Raw genomic sequence first — 14,992 nt, forward strand, 5'->3', positions numbered from 1 at the left:
TTACTCTGCCGGCTCAGACACTACGGGGAGATCTATGACGCAGATATATGGAATGGAATATCTCTGGCCAGTTTTGCTGTCTGTCTAACTCAGCCTCCTACGGGGGGGTCATAGACGATGACCTTGTCCAGCCTTTCTCTATGAAAGAACTGCGCCTCATGAGAAAGGACTTCACCCGCACTGATGGTCTGACCCTGCAATAGCTTTCGCTTATGTCTTATGGGTAGATGCCTAGGCTTCCAAATGGGTACCCTCTTAGTCCAACCCTATGCAGCTTTTGCCGCATCTGACAGGCAGACTGGGGGACTCGAACCCCCTCCAAATACAGACTGGGGGACTCTAACCCCCTTCCCAAAAGAAAATGAGAAGTGTCTTACCAATTCCAGGGGATGTTGCAAAGAGCCTTGTGGATCAGGGAGAGATGGGTATCCCAGAGAATTTCCTCAGTGCCAGCTGGAACCAATCAGGTCCCCGACTCCTCCGGTCTCTCTCAGTGAGGTCCCATCTGGATTGCAAAAAACTGTCACCAAATATGGGGAAAATAACTTATCAAGACCAATGTGATGCAGATAAGCAGACACTTCTTTATTAAAGCGCGGAGGATACGGGGGATAACTCCTCCTAGCGTATCCTGAATTGCATTACAATCAACAGGTTTTTATATACTAAATTTCTATTGTCCAAAATATTTAACATAAAAATGCATATAATGCTCGCTTTTAATTATTCATTAAGTTTAACCTTTGCATTGATTGGCCCCTTCGAGTTACATAACTTCATACATATTCATTTCTAACAAAAATCATTGGTCACCCTATTGATTGTAGTCCCTGATATTCAGACCAAGTTGGGATGGGGAAAGGGGATATTCAAGCAGTATAACTGGTTACTGTGACCTTGGCTACTGTGTGATAGGTTCAGGATTTATTATTGTATTATTCTTTCCACAGTAGCTACTTAAGCATAATATCTTACTCTTTATGCAACACTAGACCTTAGCTACTTGTACGTACCGCTTGTCTAGTACATGTGGTTTCTGTGACTACTGAAGTAAAACATAATTACCCACTCCCCCTCCCAATATGATTCCTATACGAACAGTTTCTCCTAAAAGCCTGGTCAGGCCCGACCAGACCCAAGCCTTCTAAATCATCAAAATTTAGTCAATTCAGTAACAGACATAAAGTTCTTTCTCACATTTTTGGGTATAAAAGTAGCATTTGTATTTCAGGAAACTGAGCTTGCTTTGTGGAATAACACCCTGCTGCCTTTTCTGCACAGAACTGGATATTAAAGCAAATATCTCGACTCTGTGTGTGAATTGGCTTCTTGTACACCTGGTAATGGACCCCACTTTCGGGACAACAGTTTTGGCGACCCAGATGCTGTAGAGCCTTGCCTGGATCATCTTGCCTCCCTGCACCAGAGTGCAGGCCACAGTTTGCTTTCACCTGGAGGGGAGTCCAGTACACCTGGAATCGACTGCCCCAGGGGTGGAAACACAGCTCAACCATTTGCCATGGACTGATCCACACTGCACTGGAGAAGGGTGGAGCTCCAGAACACCTGCAGGACATTGAAGACATCATTGTGTGGGGTGACAAGCTCAAAGAAGTTTTTGAGAAAGGCAAAAAGTTCATGCAAATTCTTCTGGATGCTGGTTTTGCTGTAAAAAGAAGCAAAGGGTTGGAACGATTAATTAACACCTTTTTAAAATATGGGCTGTTAAGGGTACACCAATCTGAATTTAACTCCTACATTACCAAGAAAGAAACCTTGATCTCAAGAATACAGGTTGGTTCAGGATCAGAGAAATCAATTGGATAACTGTGTATGTGCATCTTGTTGTTCCCAACCCGTATACATTGCTTACATCCATACCCAAGACAAATGTTTATTTTGCAGTTTTGGATTTGAAGGACACTTTCTTCTGCATCCCGGTGGATGAGACAAGCTGAACCATTATAGCATTTGAATGGGAAAATCTGACAACAGGGAGGAAAGCACTGCTGTATTGGACAGTGCTTCCACAAGGATTCAAGAACAGCCCTACCCTGTTTGGTAACATAGATTATAATACCACCCTCACCACGCCCACAAATTGTTACTGAGACCAATATTTACTTTATGAATTAACCGGTTTATTAAAGAACGGCTACACTAAGGGATAAGGTTTAGGAAAAATGTGGAAATGGCAAATGGCTACCAAGGATATATCAGGGAAGTAATGCAAAAGTACTGTGCCCCTAAGACATACTCTCCAAAAGAGAGTTGCAGATCAAAGGAGAGGGAGGGAGGAGGGCAAGGCCGACGAAATTCCTCCTTAAAAGAGGTGGCAATGTGTGTGCAAGTATGGGGAGCGGAATCGTGGTAGGGCAAAAGGGGGTTGTGCGATTTCATTACCCTCCCGTTTCGATATGCAGCTCCCGGTGCCAGGCTTTTTCTTCCAGTGAGCAGGTGCGTGGGGGGAGGGGGGGGGGGGGGGTGCAGTTCCTGCGGCGAAAGCGGCGGTTCCCCTTCGGTGGCTCCTTTTCGGCAAGCTGGCTTGTGGGGGGGTGCAGCCCCTGGTGCAGTCCTCGGCGGCTTCTTCCCCAGCGGCAATGGCAGCAGCGGCAACAGTGGGTGCCCCCCCCTCTCAGCAGGCAGCAGGCAGGCAGCTGCGGCGGTGGCTCCCCCTTGGCAGGGGCCCGAAGTCCGTGGTTTTGGGGGGTGCAGCCCCCTCGCGGCTCGGCAGCGGCGGCGGCAGTTCCCCCTCAGCGGCAGTGGCTTGGTTTCCCCGGCAACCGGCAGCAAAAAAGTGGGGGCTCCGGCCCCGATAGCTGCGGGAAGATCTTAGTGGTCCAGGGGTCAGAACCCGGCGTGCTGACCGTTACGACTCAGGTTCGATCCCCGGGGCAGGCAGGCAGGTTTAGCAGGCTTGGCAGAGTCCCGGTACCAGGCTCTATAGCAGGGCAAATCCGACAAGCAGCGCAGCGTGGGGGGAGTCCCATGTAAGAAGCGCCCGAGCAGGCTGCTCTCTCACCTGCAAAAGCTGTCACCTTTTATATCCCAGTGACCCCCCTGTCCAGTCAGTGTCACTGCCACAATGCATGCTTTTACATTCTCCTTATGAACATACTAATGTTCAGAGCCAATTAGCATCCACGAGTCCCAAGTTAGGGCAGGAACTATTAGGGGCAATTCATAATTTGTTGCCCATCCTTCCTGCCTTGTATCACATCCTTTGTTTTGCTTTCATTTGCCCTTGAGCAGCAGGCCTGTTTTTGTCCATTAGCTGGGTATAATCAGCAGAAGGCCTTTGTTGACTTAAAAGGCATTTTGTTTAGTCTTATGTGGGGAAGAACCGTTTCCCACACCATTATAGGGGCTTAAGTCCCTGCAAAAAAGGTTGCAATGGATAAGGCTCCAGTGCATTCAGAAAAATACAATCAATTGGCTTAGGCCTTGAAATGCACCAAATCCAAGGATGGATGGTGGGTAACTAACACCGGCCAAATATTAGTCACTGCTCCATTGATAAGACAGCTTATAAAGAAAACACACCGTGGGGAACGGTCCCCCTTCTCCCCCCCACATAAGACTAAATAAAATGCCTTTTAAGCCAGCAGACGCCTTTTTGCTGATTACTCAAGGACGGACAAGAACAGGCCTGACTGTTCTACAGATAAATCCAAAGGACAGAAGAAAAATGCAAAGGCTATGATGCACAGGCAGCAAAATAGACAAAACGTTATGGACTGCCTAACTGTCTCTAACAGGACTGCCCTGACTCTAGATCCATGAATGCTAATTGGCTCTGGGCCTTATTGCTATCTTAAACAGTGACACAATAACTGAACAGGGGTCCTTAGAATTTAAAAAAGGTGTAACTTTTGCTCGTGCGGCCGGTCTTGCTCTGGACGCCATCCGCGGGGAACCTGCCTGCCAGCCGGGGGAAGCCCTCCGCTGCCAAACCGTGGCCACCCGCCACGGGACCTGCCGTCTCCGTTGATACCTTTTCTGATTGGAGATAATTCTCAGGTTTGGGATCCCCGAGGGCATAGCCTCAGATAATGGTCCACACTTCATTACTGGTGTTTACAGGAGATATCTAGGATCTTACAATTTAAGTGGGAACTGCATACCCCGTGGAGACCATGTGGGGAATGGTCCATCTTCTCTCTCCCCACATAAGACTAAACAAAATGCCTTTCAAGCCAGCAAAACAAGAGTGGCATCTTTTTGCTGATTTAGTAACGGGCCCCTTGCTCTACCAGAGAAGTCCACAGCAAGAAAAGAGCATAAGGGTTATGATAACTGGCAGAAAATGGACAATAGTGTTAAAAATTACTCGTTAAATTGACTGAGTAATATTCAGGGTTTTATTGATTCATAGCAAGTAGAAAGCGAGCAAAAGCAGCGCTGGGTGACAGGGGAGTCTGCGCTCCACCACTGCCACACGCTTAAAACAAATCACTAGTCTTTTATACTCTTCTTCTTCCGTATTCTTGCACTTCTGCTTTCCTTTAGTGTTGTACTCTGCATTTTCTTCCTCCTGGTAATCCCATATATGGTATGGTTTATATAACATTTTGCTTAATACATACTTATTGGCGGCAAAGCATACATTGTGCAACGCTTATAACAGTTTACTTAGTATATATTTAACAGCGGCAAAGCATACATTGTGCAAAGCTTGACAGTTTCGCATGGGTGTTTCTCTGTTAGTACTTCCCTTTTTCTAACCACAGTATAGGTTGCTTAGTATATATTTAACAGCGGCAAAGCATACATTGTGCAAAGCTTGGCAGTTCCGCATGGGTGTTTCTCTGTTAGTACTTCCCTTTTTCTAACCACAGTATAGGGGTGTTACAAAACTTTTAGTTTATTGATAGTTTAATACACATTATCTGTTTCTAACAATTCCCCCCTTTTTCTTTTTATCCTATGTTATTAAACTATCTCGTCTGCTTCTACAAATCTTTCACAAGCTTCACATCTCCTATCACATCCACAAGGTTGTTTACAATTACATTCGAGATATACATCTTTATAAGTACCACAGGTACAATATGCTTCTGGTAGTTTTTGTGGCACTTGTTGATATTCAGTTCTAGAAGTCAAAATCATTAATTTCGTAATATCAAATCTTTCTTTTACAAATTGTAACACATATTTTATAATACATGGTCCAAATATTAATCCTAATAAAACTAGTATCAATGGTCCAGCCAGAGCAGACAAAAGAGTAGTTAGCCATGGTTTTGCACTAAACCAATTTTCATACCATGTTGTACCGGTCTCTAGATCTTTTTTTACGTTGGTCTAGTCTTTTTCGAAGTTCTGCCATTGAATCTTGGACTACTCCAGTATAATCTATGAATGTGCAACATTCTTCTTGGAGGGCTACACACAATCCTCCTTCCTTGAGGAATAACAGATCTAAACCTCTTCTATTTTGTAAGGCCACTTCAGAAAGAGACTTGACCGAGGTTGACAATTGATTAATTGATTGTTCTATTCTAATTAGATCTTCATTTACTGCTATTTGTAATGCCTGCATTTGTTCACTCTTAATAATTGAGGCTATACCCGTTCCAGCTCCCACACCTCCTGCAATTAGCAAAGTAGCTAAGGAAATTGCAGTAATTGGCTCTCTTTTTTGTCTACTGAGGCCTTTCTCAAAATGATGCATAACATCTTCCATTGAATGGTACATTAAACGTGAAATGATTATTACCTGAACACAAAATTGAGATACATTAAACACTTGCAATGATATACACGGTGTCACCCCAATATCTGAGCACACCCATTTTGCTCCTGTAGCCGGTATTGCCCACTTGTAGGTTTCATTTCTCTTTTGCTTTATTCTTGTCTTATGAATCGTACTATTACAAAATTCTTTATATTGCTCTGGGACAGTACCAATACATTGTCCTCTTCCTGTTACATGCTGTAATGTCATTCCCTTGGTGTCCTGCTTGTCCTCACTCCAAGGACATTCTGAGGGATTTGTTCCGTTTGACCATTTAATTTTATCTGATTGTCCTACTGCTTCATAGTAAGGTGGTCTAACATTAAAACATAACCAACATTCTTTAGTTAAATTTGGCTTGGTGTTGTTCAATGCTAAATAAGACGCTTGCATTATTTCCCACAAGGGGTCTTGAAAGTTTTTATGTGGTGTTATCACTATTTCTGACCTATTTTGTGGATCAGTGTGGTTTCTTAATTCCATAATGGTTGATGAGGGTTTCCATGTACACTGTTAAAGTATAACGTCAATATGACTAGGGTAAGTCCAAAAGAGCGGAGGCCTGGCCAATTATTTGCTACATTACCACTCCTTTCGGGGCGCTTGGTGTGATCCCATCTTAAATTCTGTTCTCCACATTTTTGTACTCCTCTGTCTCGCCCGTCGACTCGGTTGCTTCGAGCCACGGGGATTATCATCTTCTCGACAGCAGGTGTATTCTTCAGGAGAATATTCGGGGATCGTACCATTCCCTTCAAAAATATCACAAAAGAAGTGGATACTTTTCCTTTTACTTAAAAATGGCCATAAATCCCCACTACTTTTGACACCCTTTCTATAAACATATATGATTGGTTCTTATACATGGAAACAAATTCCTCTTCCACATTTAACAATTTTTTTCACAAATAATATACAATTAACGATATCACTAATGCTATTATGATTCCTAAAATACACTATACATAAAAAGGTAAGTTCTCAAACCAAGTCCAAATCATTCAGAGCTTATCACTTTAGTATCAGTTTGGTTTCTCCTGGAGGGCTGATGACCTTCCACTGAGGTGGGGACACAGGTCCTTTTATTCGGCTTGCATGAGTCCAACCACGCTCCGTTGTTCTTACAACAGTTTTTGTGGTAAGCAAAACAAGAAAAGGTCCTTCCCATTTAGGTTTTAAAGTCTCTTCTTTCCATATCCGGATTAGGATCCAATCCCCAGGTTTTATATTATGTATTTTCAAGTCCAATGGAGGTCTTTATACTATCAACCCTCTCTTCCATAATTCTTCCCTATGTTTTGACAATTGTGAAATATATACTTCTAAGGTTTGGTCTTGTACCAAAACATTTTCTTGTGGTTTTTCAATATTATAGGGCATACCATATACCATTTCATACACAAAAATTCCCAAATCAGATCTAGGTCTAGTTCTCAAAATTAATAATGCCATAGGTAAGCATCTTAACCAAGATAATTTTGTTTCAATCATCAATTTGGTTAACACTGTTTTAATTTCCCCATTCAGTCTCTCGACTCTCCCTGAGCTCTGTGGATGCCATGGCGTATGGTAGTCCCATCTTATTCCTAAACATTCCGATAATTCTTTTATAATTTTTGAGGTAAAATGTGGCCCGCGATCTGAGTCTATAACTTCAATCACACCATATCGAGGTATTATGTGTTCGAGCAGCACTTTTGTTACCTGGTTGGCAGTAGCTCTTCCCGTGGGAAAGGCCTTTACATAATGAGTTAAAAGATATCTGTACCTCCCTACCTTGGGAAGTTCAGTAAAGTCAATTTGTATGTTTGAAAAAGGCCTGATTGCTGGGGGTCGCCCTCTCAGTTGTCTTTGCCTACTTCTGTTTCGATTTACTTTTTGACACGTTTCACAAGCTTGTGTTATTGTCTTTGCCACGTTGTATACCCCAATGCAAGAGTATAATTGTTCGAAATGATCAACTAAAGCTTGAGTTCCCCAATGAGTTTTTTTGATGTATTTTTATCATTATTTTTCTGGCCATTCCTTGGGGTAAAACTTCTCTGCCATCAGGTAACACTTGTTTCCTATTCTGTTCTTTGGTTCCCATAAGACTCAATTTCTCTTTTTCCTTTTTACTAAAGCTAAAGTTTTCTTCATTTAAAGCGTCTGGGGTCTCTTTTACCATTAAAAGGGTGGTAGAATTACCAGCAACTCTTCTGGCTTCTTCATCAGCTACATTATTTCCTCTGATTCTGTAGTTCGTGCCTCTTTGATGATCTTTAACATGAACTACTGCTATTTCAAGTGGACCTCGTAAAGACTTCAAAACTCTTCTTACAAGTTCTTCATGAACTAAACCTTTTCCTTGTGAATTTATAAAACCTCGTTCTTCCCAAATTTTTCCAAATGTATGTACTATCCCATATGCATATTTTGAATCCGTGTATATTGTGCCTATTTTTCCTTTTAATAACTCTAAAGCTCTCCAAAGAGCATATAACTCACATGCCTGGGCTGACCAGCTAGCATTTAAAGGTCCTGAATTCATAACTTTGAATTCTCCATTTTCCAATTTAACAATAGCATACCCAGAAAGCCGTTTCCCTTCTACTACTCTAGATGACCCATCTACAAACAAGATATCCCCTTTTTCCAATTCTTCTTCTTCTAAATCGGGCCTTATTTTACTTTGGCATTCTATTGTTTGTAAGCAATCATGTAGTGTTTTCATGTTATTCTCTCCCTGATATAAAAATTCAGCCGGGTTAGTTGCCCCTACAGTCCTAAGTAACAATTTAGACGATTCAATTAAAATTCCCTCATATTTTAATAATCGACTATCTGTAAGCCATTTTTCTGCCTTTTGCTGCAATACCCCTCTAATGTTATGAGGTGCATATAAAACTATTTCCCCATGGAAAGTGATGCGGTTTGCTTCTTCCAATAATGATGCTGCTGCTACAATAATTTGTATGCATGTTGGCCATCCTCTGCTTACAGGGTCTAATAATTTCGATAAATATGCCACTAGCTTCCTTTTCCCTGCCCATTCCTGGGTCAAAACTCCAAAGGCTGTTCCTCTGTCCGTATTTACAAATAATTGAAAAGGTCTTTTCACATCTGGTAAACTAAGGACTGGTGCTTGACTCAAATCCTTCTTTAAATTCTCAAAGTTCTTTCTATCCTGTAAAGTCCATTTCGGCACATTGTTTTTGGTTAATTGTTCATATAAAAATTTTACTTTTGCACTATAATTCTCTATCCATTGCCTGCAATAGCCAAACAAACCTAAAACCTGCCTTATTTGTCTTTTACTTCTAGGCGTTGTCAATTCCAATATTCCTTTAATTCGCTCTGGGTCTATTATTTTTTGTCCTTTAATTAAATAATGGCCTAAATATTTAACTCTTCCTTCTACAAATTGAAGTTTTTCTTCTGACACTCGTAACCCTTTTAATGCTAAAAAGTTAAGCAATTTTATGCTTTCTTCTCTAACTTTTTCCTTTTCACTTTAATCTCTAATTGTAATTCTACTATCAGATCCCGTCCAAGTAAATTAAAATCTGCTTCGGGAACCAACAAGAGTTCACCCACTCCAAATTTGTTTTCTGATTCAAATACTACATCTTTAATTTTATTTACCTTAAAAGGTTCTCCTTTTGCTCCAATAACTTGAACTTTTTCATCAGAAAGTTTGCATCCTTCCGGCAAGTTCCTAATTGTTGATCGTTCTGCCCCTGTGTCTACTAAAAAGGTGAACTCTTGTCTTAGGGGACCTATCTTTAATTTTATCAAGGGCTCTTGGTGACTCCGATCCCCTATAATATAGAGCCCCTGACTATCCTATTCTGCCTTTATCAATTCCTCATCTCGAATTCGCTCTCGGCAGTTTTTCTTAATATGTCCCTTCTTGCCACAGTAAAAACAACTTCCCTGTTCTTTTCGTTCTACATTCTCTGGCCGCCCTTTTTTATCCCTTAATCCCCCTGGACGTCCTCTCCTATCTTCTCTAACTGCCACAATCATCATCTTTACCTGTCGTTTAGTACTCTCTTCCTCTCTCCTTACATATACTTTCTGAGCTTCTCTCAACAGCTCATCCAAACCTCTATCCTGCCAATCTTCCAATTTTTCAAGCTTTTTTTCTAATATCCTCCCAAGATTTAGCCACAAAATGAGTTTTTAATACAGCCTGTCCCAAAGGGCTGTGTGGGTCTGCTCCAGAATACAGCTGCAGAGCTTTCCTCAACCTTTCTAACCATTCGGTGGGACTTTCATCTTTTTTCTGTCTTTCGTTAAAGGCTTTGCTAATGTTCTGTCCACGGGGTACTGCTTCCCGAATGCCTTGGATGACTATAGTTCTTAAATCCCCCATATGGACTCTGTGCTCCGGATTTTGATTGTCCCAATTTGGGTTCTGGAGAGGCCATTTGATGTCGGCTTGTGGCCCTTGGGCATGTCGGGCATCCCATAGTCTCATTCCTGCCCGTCTAATCATGTCTCTTTCTTCAGCGGTAAACAGCTGACTTAATATAGAGCTCATTTCTGTCCATGTGTATAAGCTGGGTTCCAAAAACTGATCTAACCTTTCGGCTACACCCAATGGGTCATCTAATAAATTCCCCATTTCAGTCCTCTTAAATTCCCTTAAATCTCCCGAATTTAGGGGAACAGATACATATCCTATTCCAGGTTGGGGTCCTCCCATAGGAACCTCCCTTAGGGGATACACTTGAGCCTGATCTCTTTGACTCCTGGTTTTCCTCCTAGCTGGAGGGGTTATATGATCTGCAATATTAGGCGCATCTGGCACTACTGGAGGTGGTGGTGGTACTGGTGCCGGTGCCGGAGGAACATATGGGGGTAGATTTAATAAAAGTTCCTCCTCTTTTTCTTCTCTCTCCTTCTTTTCTTTTAAATAAAATAAGAAGGTCTGAGGCTTTTCTACCCAAATTGCTGCATATGCACTCTCCTCTGGATTAAATGGATTCTTACCATTCACCCAGGAATTCAATTGTTGTTTTACCCAATTTTCATCCGACCCATAAACAGGCCAGGTAACTCCTTTCTTTATTTTCTTCCCTCCCCATTTCTTAATACAATATTCTATCATCTTTTCTTTAGTTTTCCCTGCTGTTCCAGGAAAATACCTCCAATTATTTAACATGAATGAAAGAGGGGTATCCTTGGGGACCTTCCCCATGGGGTTCAAAAGCTTGCTTCCTTCTGCCCCCATCTTCTGGAATATCGTCACACACACTCACTCTCGCTCCCCTCGTTCCTAGCCCAGTCCCTCGCGGGAGTTGGGAAACGTAGTACTAAAGGGTCCACACTCACTTGGTTCAGTATGTCGAACCTCTCAGTCGTTATATTCCAGGAATCCCGACCCCGCCCGAACGGAACACCTTTTTATACTTACGCAATCCTGCGTCTTCGTCCGGACTTTAGTGCACCAAAGATTAAGGGATCGTTTCCGGTCTCAATTGCTCGCTTTCTAGAATTTAGGTTCGTCGAAGTGGGCAAAAGTGGTCCACTGACCCCGGGGGCCGAGAAACACTCGGGGCGCCTCCCCAGGGGATGGTAGAGCACTAATTTCCCATCCGAGTCACGGCACCAATTTGTTAAAAATTACTCGTTAAATTGACTGAGTAATATTCAGGGTTTTATTGATTCATAGCAAGTAGAAAGCGAGCAAAAGCAGCGCTGGGTGACAGGGGAGTCTGCGCTCCACCACTGCCACACGCTTAAAACAAATCACTAGTCTTTTATACTCTTCTTCTTCCGTATTCTTGCACTTCTGCTTTCCTTTAGTGTTGTACTCTGCATTTTCTTCCTCCTGGTAATCCCATATATGGTATGGTTTATATAACATTTTGCTTAATACATACTTATTGGCGGCAAAGCATACATTGTGCAACGCTTATAACAGTTTACTTAGTATATATTTAACAGCGGCAAAGCATACATTGTGCAAAGCTTGACAGTTTCGCATGGGTGTTTCTCTGTTAGTACTTCCCTTTTTCTAACCACAGTATAGGTTGCTTAGTATATATTTAACAGCGGCAAAGCATACATTGTGCAAAGCTTGGCAGTTCCGCATGGGTGTTTCTCTGTTAGTACTTCCCTTTTTCTAACCACAGTATAGGGGTGTTACAAAACTTTTAGTTTATTGATAGTTTAATACACATTATCTGTTTCTAACAATAGGTTAAAGACTGCCTCTGAGAGTACATACCTGGCCAATGCTAATTGGCTAATTTGAACAGTGGTACTTAATTCGAACAGTGATTTCTGATCTATAAAAGAGGGCAAGTTCTGCAGGCCCACGGCTCTCTGCCACCTGGGAGGAGACCGTGCTGCACTACCAGAAGCCACCTGGAACCCCGCAACTGCTGCCCAGAGAAGCCGAGAGGGAAGGGGGGGCTGCCCCACAACCACTGCCCGGAGAAGCCAATGGGGGGCCGCCCGTAACCGCTCCGTGGGGAGCCAGCCCACTCCCCGAGGGACTGCTGCTCGCCGGAGCCTGCCTGGCTTCAGACTGCCTGGCTTGAGCCTGCTCGAGCCTAATACCACAGCCGAAGCCAAACCGGACCAGAGCCTGCAGCTGCCTGCCCAATCCGCCTGCCACTCAACCCCTACTATTTTACTCCATTGATTCCACACCTCTCCCTCGGAGTGTACATTTAATAAGACCGTAGTACTTTTGAATTGTTTTCCTGACATATTCCTAGCCTACCTCTCCTGAACCTTGGTTCCTTGGTCCCTCAGTTTGTGTTAACCCTTAATAAGCCAGTTAATTCATAAACTAAATATTGGTCTCAGTAACCGTTTGTGAGTGTGGTGAGGACGGTGTTTCTAGTCTCTGCTCTAAGGTTCGGTCCAGCAGCGATGGATCCTCTGTGAGAGGCGAGCACCGCGTGTGTCCTCGGTCTGTTTTAAAGACCCCTCCACATTGGGGGGGGGAAGTCGCAGAAGCATCCTGCCAGCCTGTAGTCTCTGTGACAGCATCGGCTCGCGACAATAGTATTTTGTATTAACATTTTGTAGGTTTGGGGATATTCTTTCATATGCCAACATCATAAGCACTGGAATTTTAATTCATCTAGAGACAATGGCTACTCTGGACATTATGGTTTTGCTGGGTTTGTGTTCTGGTTTGGTTTGGTGGGTTTTTTGGTAGTGGGGGAAGGGCTCCAGGAGTGGCTCCGGTAAGAAGCTGAGAAGCTCCCCCTGCTCTAAAACGCAGCCAAAGATCCATTAGAGGGACAATAGATGTGCCTCAGCGATTAACATACGAAAGAATTGCCATAACACCTGAACAGAGAAGCACTTAAGAGGGGAGAAGAGCTGTGCTGGTGGTTGGTGAGGAGGAATGGGGAGAAGGTGACTTAGCAGAAGTTTCCCTGCAACCCATGGCCAGATGGCAGGCTGTCTCCCTGCACTCATGGAGGAACGTGGCGGAACATTCCCTGAAGGCGCCAGGAGGGGTGAACTTGGCCACTGGACTTGGATTTTGTGGCCAGAGGATTTGCTGCCTGTGAACTCTGAGCAGCTTTGGAAGACCCCGGCACCAGGGGAGTTGGCGGTTCCCAAAGGAGCCCGTGACTCTGTGAGAAGCCCACGCTGGAGCAGCTTGCTCCCAACCTCATGGGAAGGACTCATGAAGGAGAGGTTCATGGAGGACTCTTTCCCATGGGAGGGACCCCGTGGGGAAGCAGGGAAGGACTGTAAGGAATCCTTCTTAGGATTGGCGTGGCAAGAACCACCAGCCTGTGAACTGACTCTAAACCCCATCCCCTGTCCCCCTGTGCCGCTGGGGGGAAGGAGGAAGAGAAACTGGGAACAAAATTATTTGGGCCCAGGAGGAAGGGAGGGGTGGGGTAACATATGCAAGCACTGCTCTTTGTGTTGTCTGTGTCCTGTGTGTGTTTGATTAGTGTGAAATTAAATTATTTTTTCCCCAAGTTGAGTCTGTTTTGCCTGGGACCTTAATCGGTGAAGAACCCTCCTTGTCTTTTGTCTTGACCCATGAGCTTTGTCCTCCTCATCCCAGTGAGAGAGAGTGTGTGTGTGTGGGGGGGGGGGGGGGGGGGAGTTGAGTGAGCGGCCATGTGGATGTTCCTTTTGTTTTCGTGTTGGGCCCAAACCGCAACAATAGCATATCTTTTAATGTTGTTCACCAATGCGTTTGCACCCATGTGAGTTTCCTCGTGTAATCTCTTAAGAAGCGTTTCCATCATTTTGGAGGTGGGAAGAACTCGTTGGTTTGGGGTAACCCACCAACCTTCTTAATCCTTTGAGCATTTTCATGTCGCTGCCCATTGAGTCTCCTTTTCTGTGCACTGGGGTGGTTTTATATTGAATTCTCTTGTAGGCATTATCTGTTAACAAGTCCATGTCTGAATTATTCAGTGGTTCATCTTTTAAATCAGATCTGCTGGCATAGACCTGTTCAATAGTAGTTAAACAGTCACCTTGCAAAAGTTCCTCTTCTGCAATTGTCACCAATCAGTGTGTCATCAATGTACTGAAACAGTGTGATGTGTTGGTTTTTATCTTGCCACTGCTCCAGTTACTTTGCAGAGGAAAGCCGCAGAAGCATCCTGACTGCTGGTAGCCTCTGTGACGGCATCGGCTCATGATGCACGGAAGCAATTTTCTTTGCTGCTTCATCTACCTTCCGGTTTCTGGCGATGATGTCCGTTTTCCCTTTCTGATGAGCCTTGCAATGCACCACGGCTACTTCCTTTGGTTTCAGCACCACCTGTAGCAGATTCAGGATTTCCTTTCCATATTTGATAGGAGTTCTCTGAGAAGATAAAAGCCCTCTTTCCTTCCAAATTGCTCCATGAATATGTATTATTCCAAAAGCACATTTTGAATCAGTGTATATGTTGTCCCAAAATGGATTCTTTACCCGGTGTGCAAAGCCCAATCCACACACAGAGACAAGATATCAACTTTATTACAATCCTGCGCAGCATCAGGTGCTAGCAGGCTCATGCCAAGAAATTAGCACACCATAGTAACAACACAGAGAATATTTATACACTCCAGGTTAAGATGAAGTTACATTGTTGTCGCGAGCCAATGCCAGGGGGGCTACTGGCAGTCAGGTTGATTCCGCGAACACCTGCAGTACATCGACAACATCATTGTGTGGGGTGACATGCTAGAAGAAGTCTTCGAGAAAGGTAAAAAGATCATCCAAATTCTTCTGGAGGCTGGTTTTGCTGTAAAAAGAAGCAAGGTCAAGGGACCTTCACGAGAGAT

The 14,992-nt window shown here is 43.6% G+C and overlaps 1 protein-coding gene across 1 annotated transcript in view; it reads right to left on the reverse strand.

Moving 5' to 3' along the window:
• LOC127395191 (uncharacterized) overlaps window positions 1-11,916 on the reverse strand; it is a 173,142-nt gene extending 161,226 nt beyond the window's left edge. Inside the window, exon 1 of the mRNA XM_051641760.1 lies at window positions 9,169-11,916. Within this exon, the coding sequence (XP_051497720.1) occupies window positions 9,852-10,955 (1,104 nt within the window). The 5' untranslated portion in view covers window positions 10,956-11,916 and the 3' untranslated portion in view covers window positions 9,169-9,851. The remainder of the gene's footprint in view (window positions 1-9,168) is intronic.
• Window positions 11,917-14,992: the final 3,076 nt, after the last annotated feature.

The sequence above is a fragment of the Apus apus genome, chromosome W (genome assembly GCF_020740795.1).
Source record: "Apus apus isolate bApuApu2 chromosome W, bApuApu2.pri.cur, whole genome shotgun sequence".
NCBI classification, from domain to species: Eukaryota; Metazoa; Chordata; class Aves; order Apodiformes; family Apodidae; genus Apus; species Apus apus.